Source organism: Theropithecus gelada, chromosome 11 (genome assembly GCF_003255815.1).
Source record: "Theropithecus gelada isolate Dixy chromosome 11, Tgel_1.0, whole genome shotgun sequence".
In the NCBI taxonomy this organism is placed as follows: Eukaryota; Metazoa; Chordata; class Mammalia; order Primates; family Cercopithecidae; genus Theropithecus; species Theropithecus gelada.
In genome coordinates this window covers 55,699,260-55,724,009 of record NC_037679.1, presented here as the reverse complement: position 1 = coordinate 55,724,009, position 24,750 = coordinate 55,699,260, and the positions used below count along the sequence as shown (strand labels likewise).

Sequence of the window (24,750 nt, the reverse complement as noted above, 5' to 3'; positions counted from 1 at the left end):
TTGGCTCAATGCAACCTCCGCTTCCCACGTTCAAGTGATTCTCCTGCCTTGGCCTCCCGAGTAGCTGGGATTACAGGCACCCGCCACCATGCCCGGCTAATTTTTTGTATTTTTCGTAGAGACAGGGTTTCACTATGTTGGCCAGGTTGGTCTCGAACACCTGACCTCGTGATCCACCTGCCTAAGCCTCTCAAAGTGCTAGGATTACAGGCATGAGCCACTGCGCCCGGCAGCATTTATCATTCCTAAATTACCATAAAATACACATAATTGATGTTTATTGTCTAGTTCCCTCTCTAGACTATAAACTCTGAGAAGGCAGAGATTTTTGTCTGGTTCACTGCTATAGCCACAGTGCCTAGTAGGATGCCTGACACATATAAGTGCTCAGCAGTTACTTTCATGGCATTTGTTGTTTGCATATTTACTAATGACTTACTGAATGTCTATCTCCCTCTCTAGACTGTAAGCTCCACGAATACTGACTCCCATATCTATTTTGTTCACCACTGTGTAACCAGTGTCTAGTACATTGCCTCATACATAGCAGGCACTCAATAAAAATTATTGTATAAATAAAGGCCAAAATTGTGTGAGAGGTTGGACTGTTAAGGCATGTGTCAATCCAACGCTTGTGATTCTTACAGTCTTGTTAAAGATGGCACAGATACCGTACATAGACTGGCCCATGTCTACTTTCCTATATGTAATATTCACAATTACTGAGAATATAAAGATAATAACTTTTTTTTTTTTTTGAGACAGAGTCTCATTCTGTCACCCAGGCTGGAGTGCAGTGGCATGATCTCAGCATACCAGCAACTTCCACCTCCCCGGTTCAAGCGATTCTCATGCCTCAGCCTCCTGAATAGCTGGGATTACAGGCGCATACCACCACGCCCAGCTAATTTTTGTATTTTTTAGTAGAGACAGAATTTCGTCATGTTGGCCAGGCTGATCTCAAACTCCTGACCGCAGGTGACCTGCCCGCCTCGGCCTCCCAGAGTGCTGGGATTACAGGTGTAAGCCACTACACCAGGCCAAGGATAATAACTCTTGAATTCTTTCAATACTAAATATTTATTGAATGTTTACTATGTCCCAATCCCCAGGTTAAGTGCCAGAAATACAGCAATGAAAGAGAGACACATTATCCAAAGTCACCAGGGAGCTTACATCCTAATGAGACAGACAATGCACAAGAAAACAAATCATTTAAAAAATATAAACCTATGAGTGAATCTGCATTAGATAGGAAAGGCCACTCTAAGAAGGTAACAACTGAGCTGAGGCCTGAAAAAAAGAGAAGGAGCCAGATTTTTGAAAAGCTTAGGGAAGAACATTCAGACAACAAAGATAGCAAATATAAAAGCTCTGGGGTGAGAAACAGTAGGACCTGTTTCTCTGGAAAGTCTTGAGAGAGAGGAGAGGAGAGGGGAGGGGAGGGGAGAGGAGAGGAGAGGGGAGGGGAGGGGAGAGGAGGGGAGGAGAGAAAAGAGAGCTGAGAAAGGCAGGCAGGGTCAACACCTCAACCCCTGGAGAGTATCAGAATTCTTAAGTTTATTCCAAAAGCAATGGGAAGCAATAGAAAGACTTTAGATAAGATTTACAAAGATTATCCTGACTGCTAGGTGAAGGATAGATTTGAGACAGAGTGGCTGTAGGGAAAATGTGAAATGGTGGTGGTTTGGACTGGAATGCTGGTAGTGGAGATGCGTAGATGAAATTCAAAGATGGAAACTATTTAAATATAAATGTATAAACTGGGCACAGTGGCTCACGCCTGTAACCCCAGCAATTGGGGAGGCCAAGGCAGGTGGATCTCCTGAGGTCAGGAGTTCCAGACTCGCCTGGCCAACATGGCGAAACCCCGTCTCTACTAAAAATACAGAAATTAGCTGGGCGTGGTGGCAGGCGCCTGTAGTCCCAGCTACTCAGAGGCTGAGGCACAAGAATCCCTGAAACCCGGGAGGCAGAGGTTGCAGTAAGCTGAGATCACGGCACTGCACTCCAGCCTGCGGTACAGAGTGAAACTCCCTCTCAATAAATAAATAAATAAATAAAGCATATAGGGTAGGTATATAATGGACTTTCCTTGGTCAATTCTTGGTTCTCATCTTACTTGGCCAGTCAGCAGAATTTGCCACAGCTGATCATCCCTTTCTTCCTGAAATACTTTCTCTACCTGCTTCTAGTACACCAGGCACTTAATGGTTTTCCACTGGCCACTCCTCCTTAGTCTCTGCTGGTTTCTTCTTATTGCCTCTCCCTGTCCATGCTAGAGCATCCCAGGGCTCAATCCTTGGACTCTTCCCTTCTCCATTTACACACACACTCTCTTAGCTATTCATCAGGTGTCATGATTTAAATATCATATGAATCCCAAATGTATATCTCATCTGACTTCCAGATTCAAATGTCCAACTACCTACATAGCAGCTCCACCTGGATGCTGAATCACATCTCAATTTTTATAAAATTATAAACTCTTGATCTCCCTCCCTCTTGCTCTTTCCACAATCACAATTCCACCCCAGGTCTTTCCCATCTGCCATTCTCCCTGTGTGACCTACTCTGTGCACAAAAATCCTCATCAATTGTTCCCATATATCTTTCTCATCTTTCTCAAAAGTGACTTTTCCTGACCTTCCCTAACCATGCTTCCCACCACCCCATTTAAAATTGCAACACTCAGGCCAGGTGCAGTGGCTCATGCCTGTTATCCAATACTTTGAGAGGTCAAGCTGGGAGGATCCCTTGAGCCTCCGAGTTCAAGGTTTCAGTGAGCCAGGACTGAGCCACTGCACACCAGCCTGTGCAAGAGTGACACCCCATCTCAAAAAAAAGATAAAATTGCAACATTCATCTCATATCCTCCATCACGACTCCCTGTTCTATTTTTCTCCCTAGCAGTCATCTCTTTGTAAAATTATTTACTTACATATTTGTTTAGTGGTTGTTTATATTCACAAAAATATATGCTCCATAAGGACATGGATTTTTATGTTTTGTTAACTTGATATTTTCCTAGTTCCTTGAACAGTACTTGATATACAGTATGTGCTCAATAAATAGTTGTTAAATGCATAACAAAAATATTTTATTTTATTTATTTATTTTTTGAGAGTCTTGCTCTGTCGCCCAGGTTGGGGTGTAGTGGTGTCATCCCAGCTCACTGCAGCTTCTGCCTCCCAGGTTCAAGCAATTATCCTGCCTCATCCTCCTGAGTAGCTGGGAGTACAGGCATGTGCCACCACACCCAGCTAATTTTTGTATTTTGTATTCAAGTATAAATTTTTGGCTCACTCAAGGGTTTCAAAACTTTTCATGTTATAAGTACATAAAATTTGTATATAGAGAAAAAGGAATAACTTTGAGGTAGATTAGGTTCATGAAGCTAGCTCTTGATACAATGAAGTATGTCATCCTGTGAACATGTGCACTTTAATTCCTTCTTAGATTGTTATTAGGATTACAGTGACTTTTTCTTAATTTTGCGATTCATTCTGCGCAACTGTTTACCTTTTGGGAGTTCTATCACCATGTTATTACTGCAAACTGCGAACTCTTTTTAAGGTTCTTTCCTGCTTATGTTACCATCTTTCTTTTCTGGTCAAATAACAAATAGTGAGTTATGAAACATTCCTGTGTAGATTTTTATTTTGACCTGAGCAGGAAGCCAAGATATAACATCTCTCAGGAATTAAGGATTGTTAAGAGCGACAAGTCTCCACTTCTTAAACTCTGTTTATCTCTCCTGGGCCCTTCAGGCAGCCCCTGCGTCCGCGACGCTGAACCAGCTCCGGGGCCACTACCTGCATCCTCAAACCCTCTCCAGGGGTCCCTCCTTTGGCCGGCGCCCTCCCCAGTGCCCCGCCAGCGCTTACCAACGCCGGCGGAATTCGTGCTTCTCTTCCTCCGTGGTGGCTAAAGCCTTCTTTTTCCTCATAAAGCCTAACAACTCCCGGATCTCCTTCTCACAAGAGGCCAGGAGCGGGTTTTTCGCGTCCAGCGGCCCATAAAACACGGCTAGGGGCAATGAGTCCTCGGGGCAGGTCCACTGAAGCAGCGAGCTCCGGGAGCTCCCCTTCGACTCTGGGGGCGACCTCGAAGTCGCGGTCGCTGTCGGTGGCAGTTCTGCCAGCGACCCCGAGGCGGTAGAGTCGTCTGACGGAGAGCTCGAGGGGGCGCCCTGCGCCGCCATATTGACGCCCCCCGGCCCGTCTGGAGTGTGTGTAGACGCGGTTGCCTGGCGACGGTCTCGTGGCAACCGAGCATCCCGCGCGCTTTCCGAGAAACACAGCGGCCCCTGGAGGGCAGAGCGAGAAAGAACCAGGTCCAGAAAAGAATGATGCTCCTGAGGGTGTTGCCTGGCTGCGCGCTGGCACCGCTGTATGAAGTGCGAACAAAGAATGTTCTGAGCAGAGCGCTGGCAAATATTAGAGCCAAAAATTTAAGGTCACAAATCCAGACTATATTCTTTATCCATGTTAAAACGATAATTATGATGACCATGACCATTCACGTGTGTCAGGCAGTAAGCATTTGAAACATGTACTTTCATTTATCTCATTTAATCATCATAACTACTTTACAACTTAGGATACTATTAGTATATCCATCTCACAGTTTAGGAAACTAAGGCTCAAGGAGGTTAAGTCATTTGACAAAGGTCAGCGTACAATCGTAGTGTCAGGGACCAGGTCCTCAGCTTGTGACTCCAAAACCTGTGCTCAAAATGAATAGGCTGTACTGATCACTCACCAAAGCAAAGCTTGTTAATCAAATCGAAATTAGAGAAATATCTGACAAGCAGTTTAAGAATCAAATACAGTCGGCCTTCCAAATCTCAGCTTCTTCATCTGTGGATTCAAACAACTGCAGACTGTAAATATTCAGAACAAAATTAGAAATAACAATACAACAGAAAAAATAACACAAAAATACAACAACTATTTACATAGCATTTATACTGTGTTAGGTATTACTAGTTATCTAGAGATGATTTAAAACATCCTGAAGAATGTGCATAAGTTGTATGCAAATACTACAGCATTTCATATCAGAGGCTTGAGCATCCACAGATTTTGGTATCTGCAGGTGTCATGGAACTAGTCCCCCACAGATAGCTGGGGAGTACTGTATATGCAACTGATCTATTCTCTTTACTCTATTTGTACCTTGAGGTCTGTAACTGTGGACATGATGTCTGTGCCTCTAATAATTATGATTACATCTATTTATGCACATTCCAGCCTTACTTTAATGATCTTGTATTCTAAATTAATGTACATTTTGCTCAACCTTAACCATAGGACATTAATACATACTAGTGGCCTGAAGTGTTAACTCTCAAAATACTTTGCATTTTAAACAGGGATTTTAGGAGACTTTGCTTCTGATGGGGAAACTACAGACCTCCAGGAAAATACTTGGGGAGTTTATTCTTTCCCTATTTATTATAGGCAAAAGTCAGAATTGAATTTATTAAAGTATGAGTATTGAGAAAATGGAGAACCTTCTTTTCTTATAAATTATGCAACACAATAAATTATCTAAGAGAAGAACCAGAAATATTTGGTGGCTTAGAAAAATCGGTCTTTAACGCTGAAAATTGTTACCAGTTCTATCACACTTAAATAAAGACAGTGACCCTAACACCCTGTGAACCCAATTTTCCATTTCAGACTAAGAAGCTTATTGGACCACAGCCTGATATCTTTCAAGTCTGACCTAATTTCATGCAGGCTCTGTGGGCCTGTGCTAATTTGTGAGGCTGGCCTAATATGTCACGTCTACTGTACCCTAATACTCTTTGAAGGAAGATAATTTTGCTCATCAGCGCAGTTAATTATAGCCAGAGAAACTTCCTGGCAAGCAGTGAGATGCAATGACACCTCACTGTAGGAGTCCAATTCTCTAATCAGGATGTAGATATCACCCTTTGATCAACAAAGATTTTATCTTGTTCTCTAAGTGAGCAATACAAATTATAAGACTTTAAAGAATGTAGTCCTAGAGAAATAATTCATCACTGGGCATTCGCAAAAATATTAATAGCCTTTTTAAAAAGTCAGCTTGGTAAATTCTCTTTTTTCTCATCTTTTTCTTGTTCTAACATGGCAGACTTGTCCATTTCAGATCAAAAACTGCTGTAATTTGCCACTGAGTGCTATCTATTACATTGATGAAAGTGAAACAGCAGGATAAAATTAAAGTGGTCACAGAAGAGGAAAGAAAAAAATGGAAGACAAACTGGTGTTTTTCCTTCTAATCTGGCTACTCTCACAAACAAACTTTCTCATAGGGCAGACACTTATATTTCTAAGTCACTGGTAAAAGAAAATGTGTCTAAGCAAATTCAAATACCTGAATTATGAAACATTGCATCTTAGTCACTTTCCTCCTTGCACACACTAAAGCTAACAATGCTTAACTTGCAGTAGTTTTTGGAAGCTTGACTGAATATTTAAATGGGTGTTATATTCTGAATCATCATTATGATAAGATGGAAGTTTACACTTTATTTAGTTTAAATTGAATTGGCTGGGTGTGGTGGCTCACACCTGTAATGCCAGCACTTCAGGAGGCTCAGATGGGCAAATCACTTGAGATCAGGAGTTCAAGATCAGCCTAGCCAACATGTTGAAACCCCGTCTCTACTGAAAATACAAAAATGAGCTGGGCGTGGTGTCAGACATCTGTAATCCCAGTTACTCAGGAGGCTGAGGCAGGAGAATCACCTGAACCCGGGAGGCGGAGGTTACAGTGAGCCGAGATCATGCCACTTCACTCCAGCCTGGGTGACAGAACTAGACCCCATCTCAAAAAAAATAAGTAAATAGTAAAAATAAAATAAATAAATTGAATTCAAGGCATTTTTAACATTTTAGAGGTGTTATCTTCCTTGTAATTAGATGCAGCCATTATAATATCTTTTTCCTTGTCACTTTGCTTTATTCTTTTCACTGTAATAAAAGAATGGAGCTCTGCAACTACTGTGTCTGGCAAGGCTAAGTACTGTAAATAGCTTCCTTATAAATAATGTAAATTGCTATTTCTTATAATTAACATCTTCGCAGGCTGCAGGGATGCTTTTTGCCCATTCGAAAGTCTTTTTTATCTAAAGCTACTGACTGTTAAAGAATATGTAAGGTTAGTGCTCTTTCAATTCTTAATTTAGTTGTTAATCATTTGTACTATCCCAGATAGATACAATATATATGGTCTACCTAATATGTAGACTTTTTTTTAACTTCTTCATCCATTTATTCAGATAAATGCAACCATTTTGTTAGTGTCCATACAATGCATAGATGAACCCATACATTCCCAACGGGAAGCAGATAATACAAACTCAAATAATCATGATTAAAAGGTATGTTATGGATTTGGTGGACATGGTGGCGTGTGCCTGTAATCCCTGCTACTTAGGAGGATGAGGCAGGAGAATCGCTCCATCCTGGGAGGCGAGGTTGCAGTGAGCCGAGATAGCGCCACTGCACCCCAGGCTGGCGACAAAGCGAGACTCCATCAAGAAAGAAAAGAAAAGGAAGGAAAGAAGGAAGGAAGGAAGGAAGGAAGGAAGGAAGGAAGGAAGGAAGGAAGGAAGGAAGGAAGGAAGGAAGGAAGGAAGGAAAGAAGGAAGGAAGAAGGGAAGGCATGCTGTGGAATGTGCTGTGAGAAAGGTTTAAGAAATATGGGACTGCCAGGTGTGGTCACTAACGCCTGTGATCTCAATACTTTGGGAGGCCGAGGTGGGAGGATTGCTTCAGGCCAGGAGTTTGAGACCAGCTGGGCAACATAGTGAGACCCTGTCTCTAATTTAAAAAAAAAAAAAACACCTTTTTAAAATTAGCCTGGCATGGTCACACGCACCTGAAATTCCAGCTACTCAAGAGGCTGAGGCAGAAGGATAACTTGAGCCAGGAGTTTGAGGCTGCAGTGAGCTATAATCACACCACTGTATTCCAGTCTAAGCTACAGAACAAGATCTTTTCTCAAAAAAAGGAGAGGGGAGGGGAGAGAAGGGGAGGGGAGGGTGAGGGGAGGGGAGGGGACTGCAAGGGGGAAGGAAGACTGTAGGAGTGCTAAGATGAATCTCGGAACTGGAAAGAGAACGGAGAATTCTAGAGGAGATGATGTTTTAGCCCTAGACTATAAATGCCTCTCACTCACATAAAGATCCTTGCAACAATCATTTACCTTCTTACCATGGTAACCTAGCACCCAAGCCTGGCACCTGGCACACAGTACAACTCAATACATCTTTGTTGGAATGAGCAAATGAAAAAAAAAAAAAAAAAAGATGAAGAGCATTTAGAAGGATATGCCTGACTGAGAGAAAAGCCTGAGTAAGGTACAAAGCCATAAACACACACAGCAAGTCTAAATAAACAAGCTGTCTAGTGTGGTGAGCCACAGGCTGCCATAGATCCAGAGGCAGAAGGTGAGGCAGAAAGGGAAGTTCGATGAAATACAGTGGAGAGTTGGAAGGTATGCTAAGTAATTCTGACTTGGTTTTGACTTGGTTCCATATTCAGGAGAGAGGCTTTGTAGTTTTGTTTTGTTTTTGAGACAGATTTTCACTCTTATCACCCAGGCTGGAGTGCAATGGTGCAATCTCAACTCACTGCAACCTCTGCCTCCCAGGTTCAAGGGATTCTCCTGCCTCAGCCTCCCGAGCAGCTGGGATTACAGGCACCCGCCACCATGCCCAGCTAACTTTTGTATTTTTAGTAGAGATGGGGGTTTCACCATATTGGCCAGGCTGGTCTCGAATTCCTGACCTCAGGTGGTCCACCTACCTCAGCCTCCCAAAGTGCTGGGATTACAGCTGTGAGCCACCGCACCTGCCCAAGAGAGGCTTTGTTAAAAAGAAAAAAAAAACAAAAAAACAGTACATTAAAGATGTTAAAAGCCCACACAGTGGCTCACACCTGTAATCCCAGTGAAACGGGAAAAGTTCCCTTGTCCCCCTTACAGGGCGTGCGATGGGGGTGTGGCTCGCCTCTTGAGTGACCTACTGCTCAAACCTCTAGGGGAGTATACAGACAGGCAGGCTATGGGGCTCCGACCCCACGACAGTGTCTAGGGGTGAACGTTTACAGCTGAAGCCCCAGTGGGCATGTGTTACAGGATGCTCCTTTAGTTTAGTCATCCATGAGCAGCTTGTGTTAGTCAGCTCAATTAGACCCCTGCCTTATTGCAAGGACAGAGGGCTTTCTGTATACCGGGGTGCTTGCCTTGGTGTACAGGAAGAATCGGATCACATGTGGGCTTGGAGAATGACTGCAAGGTTTCATTGAATGGAAGTAGCTCTCAGCAGATGGGGGAGCCAGAAGGGAGATGGCTTTCCCCTGGAGTCGGGCTGCTTAGTGGCCTGGGCTCTCCTCCAACTGCCCCAGCCAAACTCTGCCTCGTTCTGCCAATGGATGGCCTGCCGGTGTACCAGCTTCTATCGGTGTACTCTTCTGCTGGCGTGCTCCCTCTGATGTCCTCTCGACATCCAGCTACCTGTGTCTTCTTCAACCGATGTATTCCTCTCGACATCCAACCACTTGTATGTCTGCCTGCTAGGGTCTTGGGGGTTTTTATAGGCACAGGACAGAGGCATGGCAGGCCAGGTTTGTCTTGGGAAATGTAACATTTGGGCATGAAGGCAGGAGTGCCTGTCCTCACCTAGGTCCATGGGCACAGGCTGGGGATAGAGCCTTCACCAGGGACCATGCCCTTCTTTTCCCAGCACTACCCTTCCCTGCTTCTGTATCACCAGCATTTGGGGAGGCCGAGGCAGGCAGATCACTTGAGGCCAGAAATTCAAGACCAGCCTGACCAACATGGTGAAACTCCATCTCTACTAAAAATACAAAAATTAGCTGGGTGCGGTGGCAGGTGCCTGTAAGCCCAGCCGCTCAGAAGGCTGAGGCAGGAGAATCGCTTGAACCCAGGAGGTGGAGTTTGCAGTGAGCCGCGATGGAACCATTGCACTCCAGCCTGGGCAACAGAGCAAAACTTTGTCTCATAAATAAATAAATGCCCAAATTCTGAGGCCAAAGAGCATGGTTTGAATCCTCACTTCTTCCAAGTTACTTAACCTCATTGTACCCCATTTTCTTAATCCATAAACCAGGTGCTGGGTTCTCAGGACATACGTAATGAATCCAGTATAACATCCCTACTTCCTTGAGCCTTCCGACCTTTTCTTCAGTATGATATCGAGGAAGTTCTGTCATCTCCACTTCATTTGATGTAGAGCATTATCAGATCAGTGCTTCAAGAAGTCATCTCATTATTAGGAATTCTGAATCATGGGTGAGTATTCCCACATTAATGAATTCTACCCTCGTCACTTTTGCATTCTGTCCCCCAGTCTAACATATTCAAGATTCACTCCTACACATGTTCTCTGCAGTTTCAGCTACTACTTATTAGCCAGATCCCACAATTCCTTTGCCATGTAAGCAATTTCTTCTTAGAGCAAAGCTTGTGATTTCCTGCTCAGGCTGTGCTGAAACCTGACTTTCCTTTTCAGCCAGAAGGCAATGAAGTGTGCTGGGGGCACATCTTGAGGAAAACAAGCCTCATCATGAAAGGCACCTGCTTCAGATTAGGTCATTATATGTTCCCCCAGGCAAGCAGAGATTGTTTTTCTCTGGCAAATGGTTAGGGGCTATTTTTGCAAATATAGGGGGCTCAGAGAAATTTAGAGGTTCAAAGTTCTTGGGCTTGTCTACCTAAATGTTTCCACTTCAGGTCTCTGGGTCTCTATCTTTTCTTAGACTTTCTGCTGCATAATCAGATCCTGGACCCCGTCTTTAGTAAAATCTACCCTGCAGCTGTCCTAAGCTGCAACAGAGGTACTGTCTTTCAGAGCATGCCTTCAGTTGTGAATTCACTGTCCTAAGACAGTCTGGTCCCTGTCGCCTTTAGATAGGTGACAATTCAACTCTAAAATCCCACCCTGAGTATCCTTTTTTTTTTCTTTTTCTTTTTCTTTTTCTTTTGTTTTTTTAAGATGGAGTTTCGCTCTTGTTGCCTGGGCTGGAGTGCAATGGCGCTATCTCAGCTCACCACAACCTCTGCCTCCCAGGTTCAAGCGATTCTCCTGCCTTAACCTCCCAAGTAGCTGGGATTACAGGCATGCACCACCACGCCCAACTAATTCTGTGTTTTTAGTAGAGACGGGGTTTCTCCTTGTTGGTCAGGCTGGTCCTGAACTCCCTACCTCAGGTGATCCGCCCGCCTCGGACTCCCAAACTGCTGGGATTACAGGCGTGAGCTACCACGCCCAGCCGAGTGTCCACTTTTTACACCTCACTTTTATTGTGTTAACCTGAGTTTCCTAAAAAACAGAGTTTGAGGCAAAGGCTTAAGTGATAATGCTTCATTTAGTAGTGTAATTTCCGTGAAGCAAGAATGAGGAGAAAAGAAAGTGGGACAGGGACAGATGAAAAGGAAATATAATGCTGGCCTTCTTCACATCATGAAGAAACACAAGTTGCTCAGTCTTGCAGGATGCATCCCAACAGGCTGTCTACATCTCTATATACTGTATCTTAGTGGAGTTTGTAAGAGGAAATGGTAGAGAGAAAATATACCTGCTGCCCTTCTCCTGGTCAAGATTCACCATTCTACTTCCAGGTTGGATCACCTTGCCCCTTCAGCAGCTAGTGACGATGCCAAATCTCATACCTTGTGATATAGTGTTTCATCCCAGTTCAAAAGCAGTGAAAGGGCCAGGCACAGTGGCTCACGCCTATAATCCCACACTTTGGGAGGCCAAGGCAGGCAGACCACCTGGGGTCAGGAGTTAGAAACCAGCCTGCCCAACATGTGAAACCCTGTCTCTGCTAAAAATACAACGATTAGCCACAAGTGGTGGCAGGTGCCTATAATTCTAGCTACTTGGGAGGCTGAAGCAGGAGAATCACTTGAACCCAGGAGGCACAGGTTGCAGTGAGCTGAGATCATGCCACTGTACTCCAGCCTGGGCGACAGAGCAAGAGTCTGTCTCAGGAAAAAAAAAAAAAAGCAATGAAAGGAACTGAACACAGTGGCACATGGCTATAGTCCCAGCTACTTAGGAGGCCAAGGTGGGAGGATCATTTGAACCCAAGAGTTCAAGTCCAACCTCGGCAACATAGTGAGGCATCATCTCAATTTTTTTTTTTTTTAAAGTGGCGAAAGGAGCCAAAAAAGCCACATAGTGGCTTCAGGTGGTGGAACCAAGCAGGCCAGGATGGAGGCAGTCACCAGAGCAGTTGCTGGAAGGCAGCAAGTGATGGAGGGCCCAGTAGGTCAATGAAGACAGAAAACCCAAGGCTTTGCATAAGATGTGTCCAGTATACAAGTCCTCTTGGAGACTAATGCCAGCAACACCCTAAGGAAAACAGAGCAGCAAGATGGAAGGAGCCTGGATTCCTTCACACTGTGAAGCCCTAATACGAGTCCTAGACCACTTACTCAACTTACTATGTGAGAGGAAAATAAACTTTAAGTGGATGGGAGCAGTGGCTCACGCTTGTAATCCCAGCACTTTGGGAGCCCAAGGTGGGCAGATCACGAGGTCAGGAGATCGAGACTGTCTTGGCCAACATAGTGAAACCTCGTCTCTACTAAAATACGAAAAATTAGCTGGGCGTGGTGACGTGTGCCTGTAATCCCAGCTACTTGGGAGGCTGAGGCAGGGGAATCGCTTGAACCCAGGAGGTGGAGGTTGTAGTGAGCTGAGATCGCACCACTGCACTCCAGCCTGGCGACAGAGCAAGACTCCATCTCAAAAAATAAAATAAAATAAAATAAACATAAATAAATAAATAAACGTTCATCTTGTTTCAAGTACTGGGACTGGAGGTCTTTGTAGGAGGGGCCAACTCTTTATTACAACTATTGTACCCTATCACTTTGAAGTTTTATTTCTTGGGCTGGGTGCAGTGGCTCACACCTGTGATCTCTGCACTTTGGGAGGTGAAGGCGGGTGGATCACCCGAGGTCAGGAGTTCGAGACCAGCCCAGTCAACATGGTGAAACCCCATCTCTACTAAAAATATAAAATTAGCCAGGCATGGTGGTGGGCACTTCTAATCCCATCTACTTGGGAGGCTGACGTAGGAGAATCACTTGAACCCAGGAGGTGGAGGTTGCAGTGAGCCGACATCACGCCACTGCACTCCAACCTGGGCAACAAGAGCAAAACTCTGTACCCCCCACCCCCAAAAAAAGAAAGAAATTTGATTTCTTGAAATCAGCTTTAGAAATCCCACATATGCATAAAGATGCATATACAGATATATACAGAACACACAGCAGATGTTCATTGCTAACCTTGAATGCTTACAATAGTAAAGCATTAAAAACAATCACTGGGCACAGTGTCTCATACCTGTAATCCCAGCACTTTGGGAGGCCAAGGCAGGCAGATCACCTGAGGTCGGGAGTTCAAGACCAGCCTGACCAACATGGAGAAACCCCGTCTTTACTAAAAATACAAAATTAGCCGGGGGTGGTGGTACATGCCTGTAATCCCAGCTATTTGGGAGACTGAGGCAGGAGAATTGCTTGAACCCACGAGGTGGAGGTTGCAATGAGCCAAGATCATGCCACTGCACTCCAGCCTGGGCAACAAGAGCGAAACTGTCTCAAAAACAAAAACAAAAACAAAAAAACACAATCTAAATGTACATCAATAGAGTAATGCACAGATAAACTATAGTTTAGCTATAGTATTCAATACTAGTCGGCATCCTAAGGGAATGTAGTGGATTTTTATGTCTTAACATAAAAATATTTTTAAGACTCTTTTAAATTAAAAAATTGCAATATAATGTAAACAGTATACCAACAGTTATCTATATGTACCACAAAAATGATACTATAATATTTGTGTTTATATGTATGTTTGTATATATTATGAGAGAGGGAAGAAAAGAGAGAGAGATCAAAAATGAGAGTGAGAATAAATGTATTGAGAAGTTCTGAAAGAAAACTCAATACATCGTTAACAGTGGTTACATTTTGGAATGAACTGGAATTGAAAATATGGGATCAAATGACATTTTAAACTTGTCTGTATTGTTTTCCCTTTTTTTTTTAACTTTTATTTTAAGTTCAAGGGTACATGTGCAGGATGTGCAGGTTTGTTACATAGGTAAACATGTGTCATGGGGATTTAAGAAAAGACCTTCCTGTATTACTTGTGTAATTAAAAGTTAATTTTAAAATATAAAAGTCAATGTAGGGCCAGGTGTGGTGGCTCGTGCCTGTAATCCCAGCACTTTGGGAGGCCGAGGCAGGCAGATCACTTGAGGTCAGGAGTTCAAGACCAGCCTGGCCAACATGGTGAGACCCCCATCTCTACCAAAAATATATATATATATATAAAATAATAATAATACAAAAAAAGTCAATGTAAAAGTAAAACTATTAACAGTTTGTTATCCCAGGTACATGGGATTAGAAGGAATCTTTGCTCCATGTTCTTTTCTGTACCTCAACATTTTTCTACAATGAAAATATACTACCTTTGTTGTAAAATAAAATAGCTTTTTATGGCAGGGGGTGAGGGACAGAATGTCTCTGTGTTGCCCAGGCTGGAGTGCAATGGTGCAATCTCAACTCACTGCAACCTCCGCCTCCCAGGTTCAAGTGATTCTCATGCCTCAGCCTCCTGAACAGCTGGGACTACGGGTGTGTACCACAACACCCAGATGATTTTTGTATTTTTAGTAGAGATGGGGTTTCACCATGTTGGTCAGGGTGGTCTCGAACTCCTGACCTCATGATCCACCCACCCTGGCCTCCCAAAGTGCTGGGATTACAGGCGTGAGCCACTGCACTTGGCTAAAATACTTTTTTACCTAAAGCATAAAAATATAGACACATGACAACAGTACTATAAACTAAAAATAAGACTTCTATAGACCTTAATTAGACAAAATTTCCACTAACTGCATTATTCTGGTGAAAGCACTTAGGAGCACATTCTTGGACGATGTACTATTTGCTTCATTTATTGGATCTCAAAAAAAAAAGGCAGAAAATATTTTGACTCATTTATGCAGTTTTAAGACCAAACTCCAAGACCTAGGGTCTATACGAACCCCGAAAATAGGCATATTACTTTAAATGTACATCCTACCTCTCACTTCAATCATCTTTCCCAGCTTTCTTCTTTAAACATGAATTTAAAGAACAGACAAGGTATGGTGGCTTGCACCTGTAATCTCAGCACTTTGGGAGGCCAAGGCAGGAGGATCGTTTGAGGCTAGCATTCAAGACCAGCCTAGGCAACATAATGAGAATCTATCTCTACAAAAAGTACAAAAATTAGCTGGGTGTGGTGGCGTGCAACTGTAGCCCTAGCTACTCGGGAGTCTGAAGTGGGAGGATTGGTTGAGCCCAGGACTTGGAGGTTGCTGTGAGCTGTGATCACGCCACTGCATTCCTGCCTGGGCAACAGAGTGAGAGCTTGTCTCTAAAAAAAATAATAAAAAACAAAGAGTACAACTCTATGCTTACCACAAGGCAGGAAGTAAGGGGGGGATATGCAAATAGAGATTGCAATCCACAATGCTAGCTTCCCTAAGGAAAAGCTTAAGCAGAGTGTAAATTGGAAAAGCACTGAGAGGAGAATGTTCTTGGGATCTGATCTGTCACATAACATGCTGATCAAAGAAAAACTGAACATTTTATCTGAGTCTCTGAGTTGGTGAGAAAACCCCGGTCTAATGATTTCCAAACCTTTTTACTATAATGAGCGGTAAGAAATACTAAGAGTATAATGATTATACTTTTAATTTGGTTCTTGCCAGAAGGCTGATTGTTAATTGCCGTTGATTTTGTCTGTTACCAAATTGGGATGAGAAACAGCTGTATCTTTCAAGCCTGCAAAGTCCCACAGTTTTTGGACTGTTTCATTGTTCTTTGTTTGAAAATCAGGTACTATAATTATTTTCTGAGCCCCTCTCTTTTTTGTATTACCTTGGCAAATATAACCACTAGCAACCAACACGTTTTTTTATTCCCCAGCACTTCACCTAAAGGTCCAAGTTTTTTGTTTGTTTGTTTTTGCTTTTTGAGATGGAATCTTGCTCTATTGCCCAGGCTGCAGTGCAGTGGCACGATCTTGGCTCACTGCAACCTCCACCTCCCAGGTTCAAGCGATTCTCCTGCCTCAGCCTCCCAAGTAGCTGGGATTACAGACACGCACTACCGCACCCAACTAGTTTTTTGTATTTTTAGTAGAGACAGGGTTTCACCATGTTGCCCAAGATGGTCTTGAACTTCTGATCTCAGATGATGTGCCCACCTCAGCCTCCCAAAGTGCTGAGCCAGGCATGAGCCATCACGCCCCCAAGTTTATCAAGTATGTTTTATGCTACCAAAGTATTGCAGGTAACAATTTTACTAAATGTTTCATTACTAAATAGCATGAGTTGCCATCTTTCTAGGCTTGCATGAACAGTGTCCTTGCTGCTCACTATGTGGCTCTGTTAGGGAAACAGGAGCATAGGAGAGCCAGGGTGACACCATTTTCAAATCAACTCCATCTTAAAACTCATAGGCACATTCCTTGCCGGTCACAACCCATGGCAGTAAGATGTGTAAGACTGAGGAAGCAGTTCAGTAACACCCACAAAGACAAACTTCTACGAACACAGAACGTCCAGATGTCCTGATACCCATAACAACATATGCTTTCAAGATAATTAGAGTTATGCTTTGATGTACTTACACACTAGAATGCCAAAGGTAGTTTTCTTTAAACGAATAGAATAATAAATTTTGTCATGCTGTCAGCCCACCCAACATAGACACAGATTAGTTTGGTCTTTACATAGTTAAGACCCCTATATAAGTATAATAAAACTTAAAGACAAGGCATTCCTCTGCTTGCTTTCTAAGGGCACTGTACTCTGTATCTGAGTAACTTTCAATAAACTATATCTTCTTATTACACTCTGTGACTCACCTTGAATTCCTTCCTGTGTTACATCCAAGAACTCTCTCTTGGGGTCTGGATCAATACCCCATTTGCCGGCAACAGCTCTGAAGCCAGTGCCATGCATGATAAGTTTTTTGTTACTCCAACATCCCAATTCCAGTACAAAACACCATGAAACACTACAACAGTCTCCTTAGGCTAAATTACGCTACAGTAACAAAAAAAATCCCGTATCCCCATGGCTTGCAAAAACAAAGTTTTATCCCTTGCTCACATTACTGAATAATGTGGGTCCCAGGCTGAAGGACCAAACCATATCTGGGACATTGCCAGTCTCAGGGCAGAGGGGAGGAAATGATGGAGGAACCATTCAGGGTCTTCTTGGTACCCAGCACTTGCACTCACATTTCATTTTCTAAATCAACTCAGATGGTCAAGGCCGCTCTCAGCGGGGCTGAGCAGTGTAATCCCCCACAGGGAGAAGCACCTACTATTTTGAACAATGATACAATCTACCAGAGTATCTTAAATTTAACATAATGCAAAGTAACAAATATCTTTTTCCCAACCTACTTCTCTCTCCTTTCTCTGTCTCTCAGCAAGTAACAGATGCCATGAGTGGAGGCTCCAGAATTTTCTTACTAGAAGAGGTTTAGAAGCAATTAATTTCTTGCTAGAAGAGGGCTGTGGCAATTAGGTTAGAAAGAAGAGCTAGGAAACTAGTTTTGAAGCTGCATCTTGCTGTTTGTTTGTTTGTTTGTTTTTAAGACAAAGTCTTGCACTGTCACCCAGGCTGGAGTGCAGTGGTGCAATCTCGGCTCACTGCAACCTCTGCCTGCCGGGTTCAAGCAATTCTCCTGCCTCAGCCTCCTGAGTAGCTGGGATTACAGGCACCTGCCACCACTCCTGGCCAATGTTTTGTATTTTTCTTAGTAGAGACGGGGTTTCACTATGTTGGCCAGGCTGGTCTTGAACTTCTGACCTCATGATCTGCCCACCTTGGCCTTATAAGCAAGCACATTGTTTTCATTTAGATCGTATGATCATTTAAGTTGGCTTGATAGAGCTGATGGAAATTATGAAGTGGTTAATGTTCCCTCAACCCACCACCTCTGCCCTTCACTGGATACCACCATTGCAGTTACCCAAGCAAGAACAATGGTATCTTTGAATCTTCTTATTCCATTTCCAGTCTAGTCTCTAGACCTGTACTTGTCCAATTCAACAGTCGACTAATGAGCACTTGAAATGTGGCTTACCCACATTTAGATGTGCTCTAAGTATAAATACACAACAGATTTTAAAGACTTTGTACAAAAACTACATATATAATATATCTTCATAAAATTTTTTATTTATTTATTATTATTATTTTTTGAGATGCAGTTTTGCTCTTGTTGCCCAGGCTGGAGTGCAATGGTGTGTCCCGGGTTCAAGCGATTCTCCTGCCTCAGCCTCCCAATTAGCTGGGATTACAAGCATGTGCCACCAGGCCCAGCTAATTTTTTTTGTATTTTTAGTAGAGAGGGGATTTCTCCATGTTGGTCAACTGATCTCGAACTCCTGACCTTCAGGTGATCCACCTGCCTCGGCCTCCCAAAGTGCTAGGATTACAGGCGTGAGCAACCGCGCCTGGCCATATGATGGTATTTTCAAATGACAATATTTTGAGTATATTTGATTAAATAAATAAATTATTAAAATGAAGACTACTTGTTTATTTTTACCTTTTTCGGGTGGCTACTAGACAATTTTAAAGTACACATATGGCTTTCATTTTTGGCTTGCATTGTATTTCTCTTGAACATTGCTACCCTAGGCTGTCTTTTCTTCTTCATCGCCACTGTCCCAGTCTTAACTTAGGCCTTCATCCTCCTTCAAAAGGTTTTTGGGAGAGTTTTGTGTTTTGGGGGTTTTTTTTGGTTTTGGTTTTGATTTTGAGACAGGGTCTTGCTCTGCGCCCAGGGTGTACCGCAGTGGCATGATCACAGATCACTGAAGCCTCCACCTCCCGGGTTAAAGCAATTCTCTCACCTTAGCCTTCCCAGTAGCTGGGACCACTGGCACGTGCCACCATGTCCAGCCTTCACTGAGGTTTCTGCAAAAACCTCCTAATTAGTCTTTCTGCCTCCAGTCTGGCCTCTCTCCAACCCATTCTTCAAAGTGGCCAGAATGATCTTTTTAAAATGCAAATCAAATCATGCAAACTCAACCAGGTTTGACATCCTTTCATAGGTCTCCATTGCCTTTAATTTTGTATCTCCATACAGAAAGCCCTCCCTAATGATCCAGACACCCGGTTTTCAACCTGGGGTCCTTCTAGCCCCAGAATACACCAAGACTTTCTAAATGTATGGGCATGTCTGATTTCAGGACAGTCCATTTCCAGATCCTTGACTTTTGTATTTGCTGCATATTTATTTACCTTCGAAGGCCCTTGCACTCAAAGTTCTCGTCTCTCCTTCCCTTTCACCATCACTCTAATCTCCTAACAAAACAAAGGCATCTGGAAACTTACTATGAGGCACTGATGGAACAATTAAACAATTTATTTAAGCAAGGCACATTACAGCCTTCCTACAAGTTGTAAGATGTACTGCCAATATAATATTTATAATATGCTATACACTTATTTTAAAATATGCAATAAAATACAGAATTTGGGGAATATTTTTAGGGGACAAAGTAAACAAAAAGTTTGAAGACAACTATGTAGTTCATCTGTCATGACACCTCACCCACGCTACCCATACCGCTACCAGCACCACCACCTCACAGCGCTCACACCTTCCTATCTTCAGCTTGATTCCGGGGGCTCAGCCTATCCGACAGTCTCAGCCTGGTAGCCTCAGAACATTCTCCCTCACTCTCTTTCCCCAGTTCTTTATCACTTCTTGTTTCTGCTTTTTTCATGGCATCCGCAGAAGAGGTTACTTTTCAGTTTTGCTATGCAGGGACTTCTTGGAATTTTCTCTTATTATGTGAACTTCGACTTTTACTGCACTTTATGAAATGACATGGAAGGAAGACGCAGGTATTACTTATCTGTTCAACTTTCATTATCATTGTAGTACTCTGCCAAGACTTCTCTTCTTTTAGTAGTCAAAGAAAGCTGTTTGTGTTTCCCAAATTGGCATATTTTTTTTTTTTTTTTTTGAGATGGAGTCTGGTTCTGTCACCCAGGCTGGAATGCAGTGGCACCATCTCAGCTCAAGGCAACCTCCGTCTCCTGGGTTCAAGCAATTCTCCTGCCTCAGGCTCTCGAGTGGCTGAATACAGGTGCGCACCACCACGTGCGGCCAATTTTTTGTATTTTTTTTAGTAGAGACATAGTTTCGCCATGTTGTCCAGGCTGGTCTCAAACTCCTGACCTTAAGTGATCTGCCCGCCTCAGCCTCCCAAATCCCAGCCTGTACTGGGATTACAGGCGTGAGCAACTGCGCCCAGCCCCGACAATGTATTTTTTTTTCTTCTTCTTCTTTTTGAGACAGAGTCTTGCTCTTGTCGCCCAGGCTGGAGTGCAGTGGCTCAATCTCGACTCACTGCAGCCTCTGCCTCCTGGGTTCAAGCAATTTTCCTGCCTCAGCCTCTCGAGTAGCTGGGATTACAGGCACCCGCCACCATGCCCAGCTAAGTTTTGTATTTTTAGTAGAGTGGGTTTCACCATTTTGGCCAGGCTGGTCCCAAACTCCTGACCTCAGGTGATCTGCTGGCTTTGGCCTCCCAAAGTGCTGGGATTACAGGGGTGAGCCACCACACCCACATGATTAGTTTTAAGTGTTGCTGAAAGAGCTGTTTCACGTAGTTACTACTCAGGATTTAAAACAAAAAACAAGAGACACCAAGGTCTAACTGTTAAATTCACATAGTGAGTAAACATACAGGTATATCTTGTGCTGTTTAGATTGACAACTGCTGCTTATTCATTCCCTCGCTGTGGTTGTTCTCTGCTGTCACTAAATTCACTGCCAAGGTCATGTGGGAATAGTCACAGGGCATATAAAAGAGTGGTTAGGGATGTGGGCTCCAGAGCCAGAGTGTCTGATTTAGCAGCCCATTGGTTGTGTAACCTGGAAAATTCACTGAACCTCTCTGTGCATCAGTTTTCTCATCTGTAAACCAGAGATAATAAGGACAGTAACTACCTCATAGAGCTGTTATGAGAGTTAAATTAATAAAACTATTGAAGTGCCTAAAATGGTGTCTGGCACAGAATATGCACTAAATAAATAACATTTTTTAAAAGTATGTGGGTCAGTATCATATTTGACACAACCCTTAATGACTTCAGATTTCCCCTCATGATCCTGAATATTTTCAAGCTAACATATCAAACTTCTGGATTTTAACCAATAATCCATGCTTCTTACATTGTTGAAGGATAAATAAAAATTGACACTAAATTCTTCAAACCCAGAAATTCCAATAATTTTATGTCCTCAGGGACTCACTGTGTCCTGAAGTGCAAGGATGTGGACTATGAGCCCTGGATCAAATGATTAAGTTCAAATCTGACACCACCACATTGCTTGCTGTGGAACTCTGACCAAGGAACTTAACTCTCTATGCTTCAGTTGACTCATCAGTGAAATGGGGAGTGCTAGACATTTGTCTGTTTGCTTCCAAATCCATTCCTTCCCTACCCCTTCTCTGCTCTGTGTCCCAGGGAACTTCATCTCCCATTTCCCTTCCCAATCAGTTTCTAGTTTGATTTGGTCAATGAGACGCATCGGTGAGAAATTTGAGAGTGAAAGAAAAAGAGAAACCAGGGTGTTTGTCTCTATGTCCTCAATAGCCTAAGGCAGCAGGTCCAACAACCTGATCCCCGTATGACTCCAGTTCCCACTGGCCAGGCCCTCTGTGATCACGGTTTGGATGAGCAACTCCTGGCCTCCCTTTGTCCCTCTGGCATGGCTTCCTGCTGTTATTAATGTCTAGGATGCCTCATTGTCCTCTCTTTGGCTTTGCAGTCCTCCCATATAACTAATTACCTACATTAAATTCCTATTCTTGCTATTTAAAATAACTTACTGGGGAATTTTGCCTCCAGAAAGATGGAGTAGATATACTTTTCCCTATTCTTCCAACAAAGTACAGATAAACATCTTGGACAGTATGTGTAAAAAAGGGGCCAGGCACGGTGGCTCACACCTGTAATCCCAGCATTTTGGGAGGCCAAGGTGGGCGGATCACGAGGTCAGGAGTTCAAGACCACCCTGGCCAAGAGACCAGTCTGGTCAATATGGTGAAACCCCATCTGTACTAAAAATACAAAAATTAGCCAAGTTTGGTGGCAGGCGCCTGTAATCCCAGCCACTTGGGAGGCTGAGGCAGGAGAATTGCTTGCACCCGGGAGGTGGAGGTTGCAGTGAGCCAAGATTTCAGCGTTGCACTCCAGCCTGGGCTGTAACAGAGTGAGACTCTGACTCAAAAAAAAAAAAAAAAAGAGGGCAGACTCTGAAAGGTAGAAATGGAATGTGGGACCCAAGCAACAAGAAGTTGGCAGTGGGTTTTCTTTTTGCTTCACATATTCCAGGTGGGGTGCTAGAGAAGCTGGCAACCTAGAAACTCCAATGGGAGCAAGAAGAAAAAAAAAATAAGGCAAGGAAAGCCTGCTCTTCCCAGACAAAAGACCTGAAAAGGGGCAGCCTAGCAAGACCATAAGCTTGTAGACAGTAATCATTCTATTCTAGCCAAATACCACAGAAGAAACTGCCACTCCCACTTTCAGCCCCTCATCAAAGAACAAATGGGAGCCTAGAATTTTCACCCTGGATGTAACAAGGTGCCTCAATTACCTCCAGAGAGGCCCAGTAAGAAATCAGGGTATTTCTCTTCATCTGATGGTAATAAGGCACTCTTCCCTTTCCTGACTGGGATTGTGTTAGCAGAGGGCTAGTGAAGGATCAGGATTTTCATCCCCAACCAGGGGTAATAAAGCCTCTCTCATGGGATCAGTGTGTGGAAACAGTAGCAAGGTACCCTTGTCCCTCTCATGCTGATATCAGTAGGGACTTCGAGACCCAATAGGGACTTTGACTTCCCATGACCAACCATTAATAAAGGAGAACCTTCTCCTGCCAAAGTGGTATAGGAGGAAGCTGTTGAAACGGGAGATTTAAATAACACACAGTGTCTCATAATATAATTGCAAAAATGCCCAAATTTCATTTCAAAATCACTCATCATACCAACAACAAAGAATATCCCAATCTGAATTTTTTAAAAATTAGCAGACACCAATATGACACAAATGTTAAAATTCTCAGACAAGAATTGTAAATCAGTCATCATATGATTCAGTGAACAATTACATGCAAACTTGAAACAAATGAAAACATACAAAGTCTCAGCAAAGAAATCGAAGTTATAAAGAACAATCAAATGAAATTTTAGAACTAAAAAATACAACAAATGAAATGAAAACAACTTGCTGGATAGGCTCGATAGTAAAATGGAGAGGAAAGAACCAATGAACTTGAAGTATAAAAAAATTACCCAATTAGAACATCAGACAGAAACTACATTGAAAAAAAAAAAAAGGAATAGTCTAAAGACATAAACCTACATAATAAAAAAGTGGATAAACTTGGTTTATCCAAACAAAATAAATCCAAAGAAATCCACAACAGGACACATCACAGTCAAACTTCTGAAAACTAAAAACAAAGAAAAAAATCTGAAAGCAGCTGCAGTGAAACAATACCTTATCAATAGGAGAAAAACAATTTGAAAGACAATATATTTCACACCAAAAAGTGTGAATGCCATAAAGAAGTAGCATAGCATTTTCCAAGTGCTGAAAAACAAACAAACAAAATGGCCAACCCGAAATTCTATATCCAGTGAAAATATCCTTCAGAAATGAAGGAGAAACACTTTGGGAGGCCAAGGTGGGTGGATCACCTGAGGTCAGGAGTTTTAGACCAGCCTGGCCAACATGGGGAAACCACGTCTCTACTAAAACTACAAAAATTAGCTGGGTCTGGTGGTGGGTGCCTGTAATCCCAGCTACTCGAGAGGCTGAGGCAGGAAAATCACTTGAATGCGGGAGGCAGAGGTTGTAGTGAGCCTAGATAGTGCCATTGCACTCCAGCCTGGGCAAGAAGAGTGAAACTCTGTCACCCCAAAATATATTTTAAAAATAATAATAAAATTATATGGAGCATGTTCTGTGACCAAAATGGACTCAAACTAGAAATAAGTAGCAGAAAAATAACAGAAAAATCTCCTAATACTTGGAAACTAAACAACACACTGCTAAATAATTCATCAATCAAAGAAGAAATCTCACATGAAATCAAAATATGCATTGAACTAAAAGAAAGTGAAAATACAACACATCAAAACTTATGGGACCTGGGCAATGTAGTACTGACACATTAAATTTATAGCACTGAATGATTACATTCTAAAGGAGGAAAAGTCTCAAATTGATAATCCAAACTCTCCTCTCAAAAAACTAGAAAAACAGGATCAAAATAAACCCAAAGCAAACAGAGGGGAAGAAATAATAAATATTAGAGCAGAAATCAATGAAATTTAAATAACTGATTGGACTTAACTAACACAAAGGCATAAATTTAAACTTCGTGCACATATTTGTTGTGAGGATTAAATGAATTGATATGTGCAAAATGTTCATAACACTATGCACCCAGCCAGGCGCGGTGGCTCACGCCTGTAATCCTAACACTTTGGGAGGCCAAGGCGGGCAGATTACCTGAGGTCAGGAGTTCAAGACCAGCCTGGCTAACATGGTGAGACCCCAGCTCTACTAAAATACAAAAATTAGCCAGGCATGA

At 42.8% G+C, this 24,750-nt stretch overlaps 1 protein-coding gene across 1 annotated transcript in view; it reads right to left on the bottom strand.

The window, feature by feature from the left end:
- CFAP54 (cilia and flagella associated protein 54) overlaps positions 1-4,221 on the bottom strand; it is a 380,538-nt gene extending 376,317 nt beyond the window's left edge. Inside the window, exon 1 of the mRNA XM_025402762.1 lies at positions 3,888-4,221. Within this exon, the coding sequence (XP_025258547.1) occupies positions 3,888-4,204 (317 nt within the window). The 5' untranslated portion in view covers positions 4,205-4,221. The remainder of the gene's footprint in view (positions 1-3,887) is intronic.
- Positions 4,222-24,750: the final 20,529 nt, after the last annotated feature.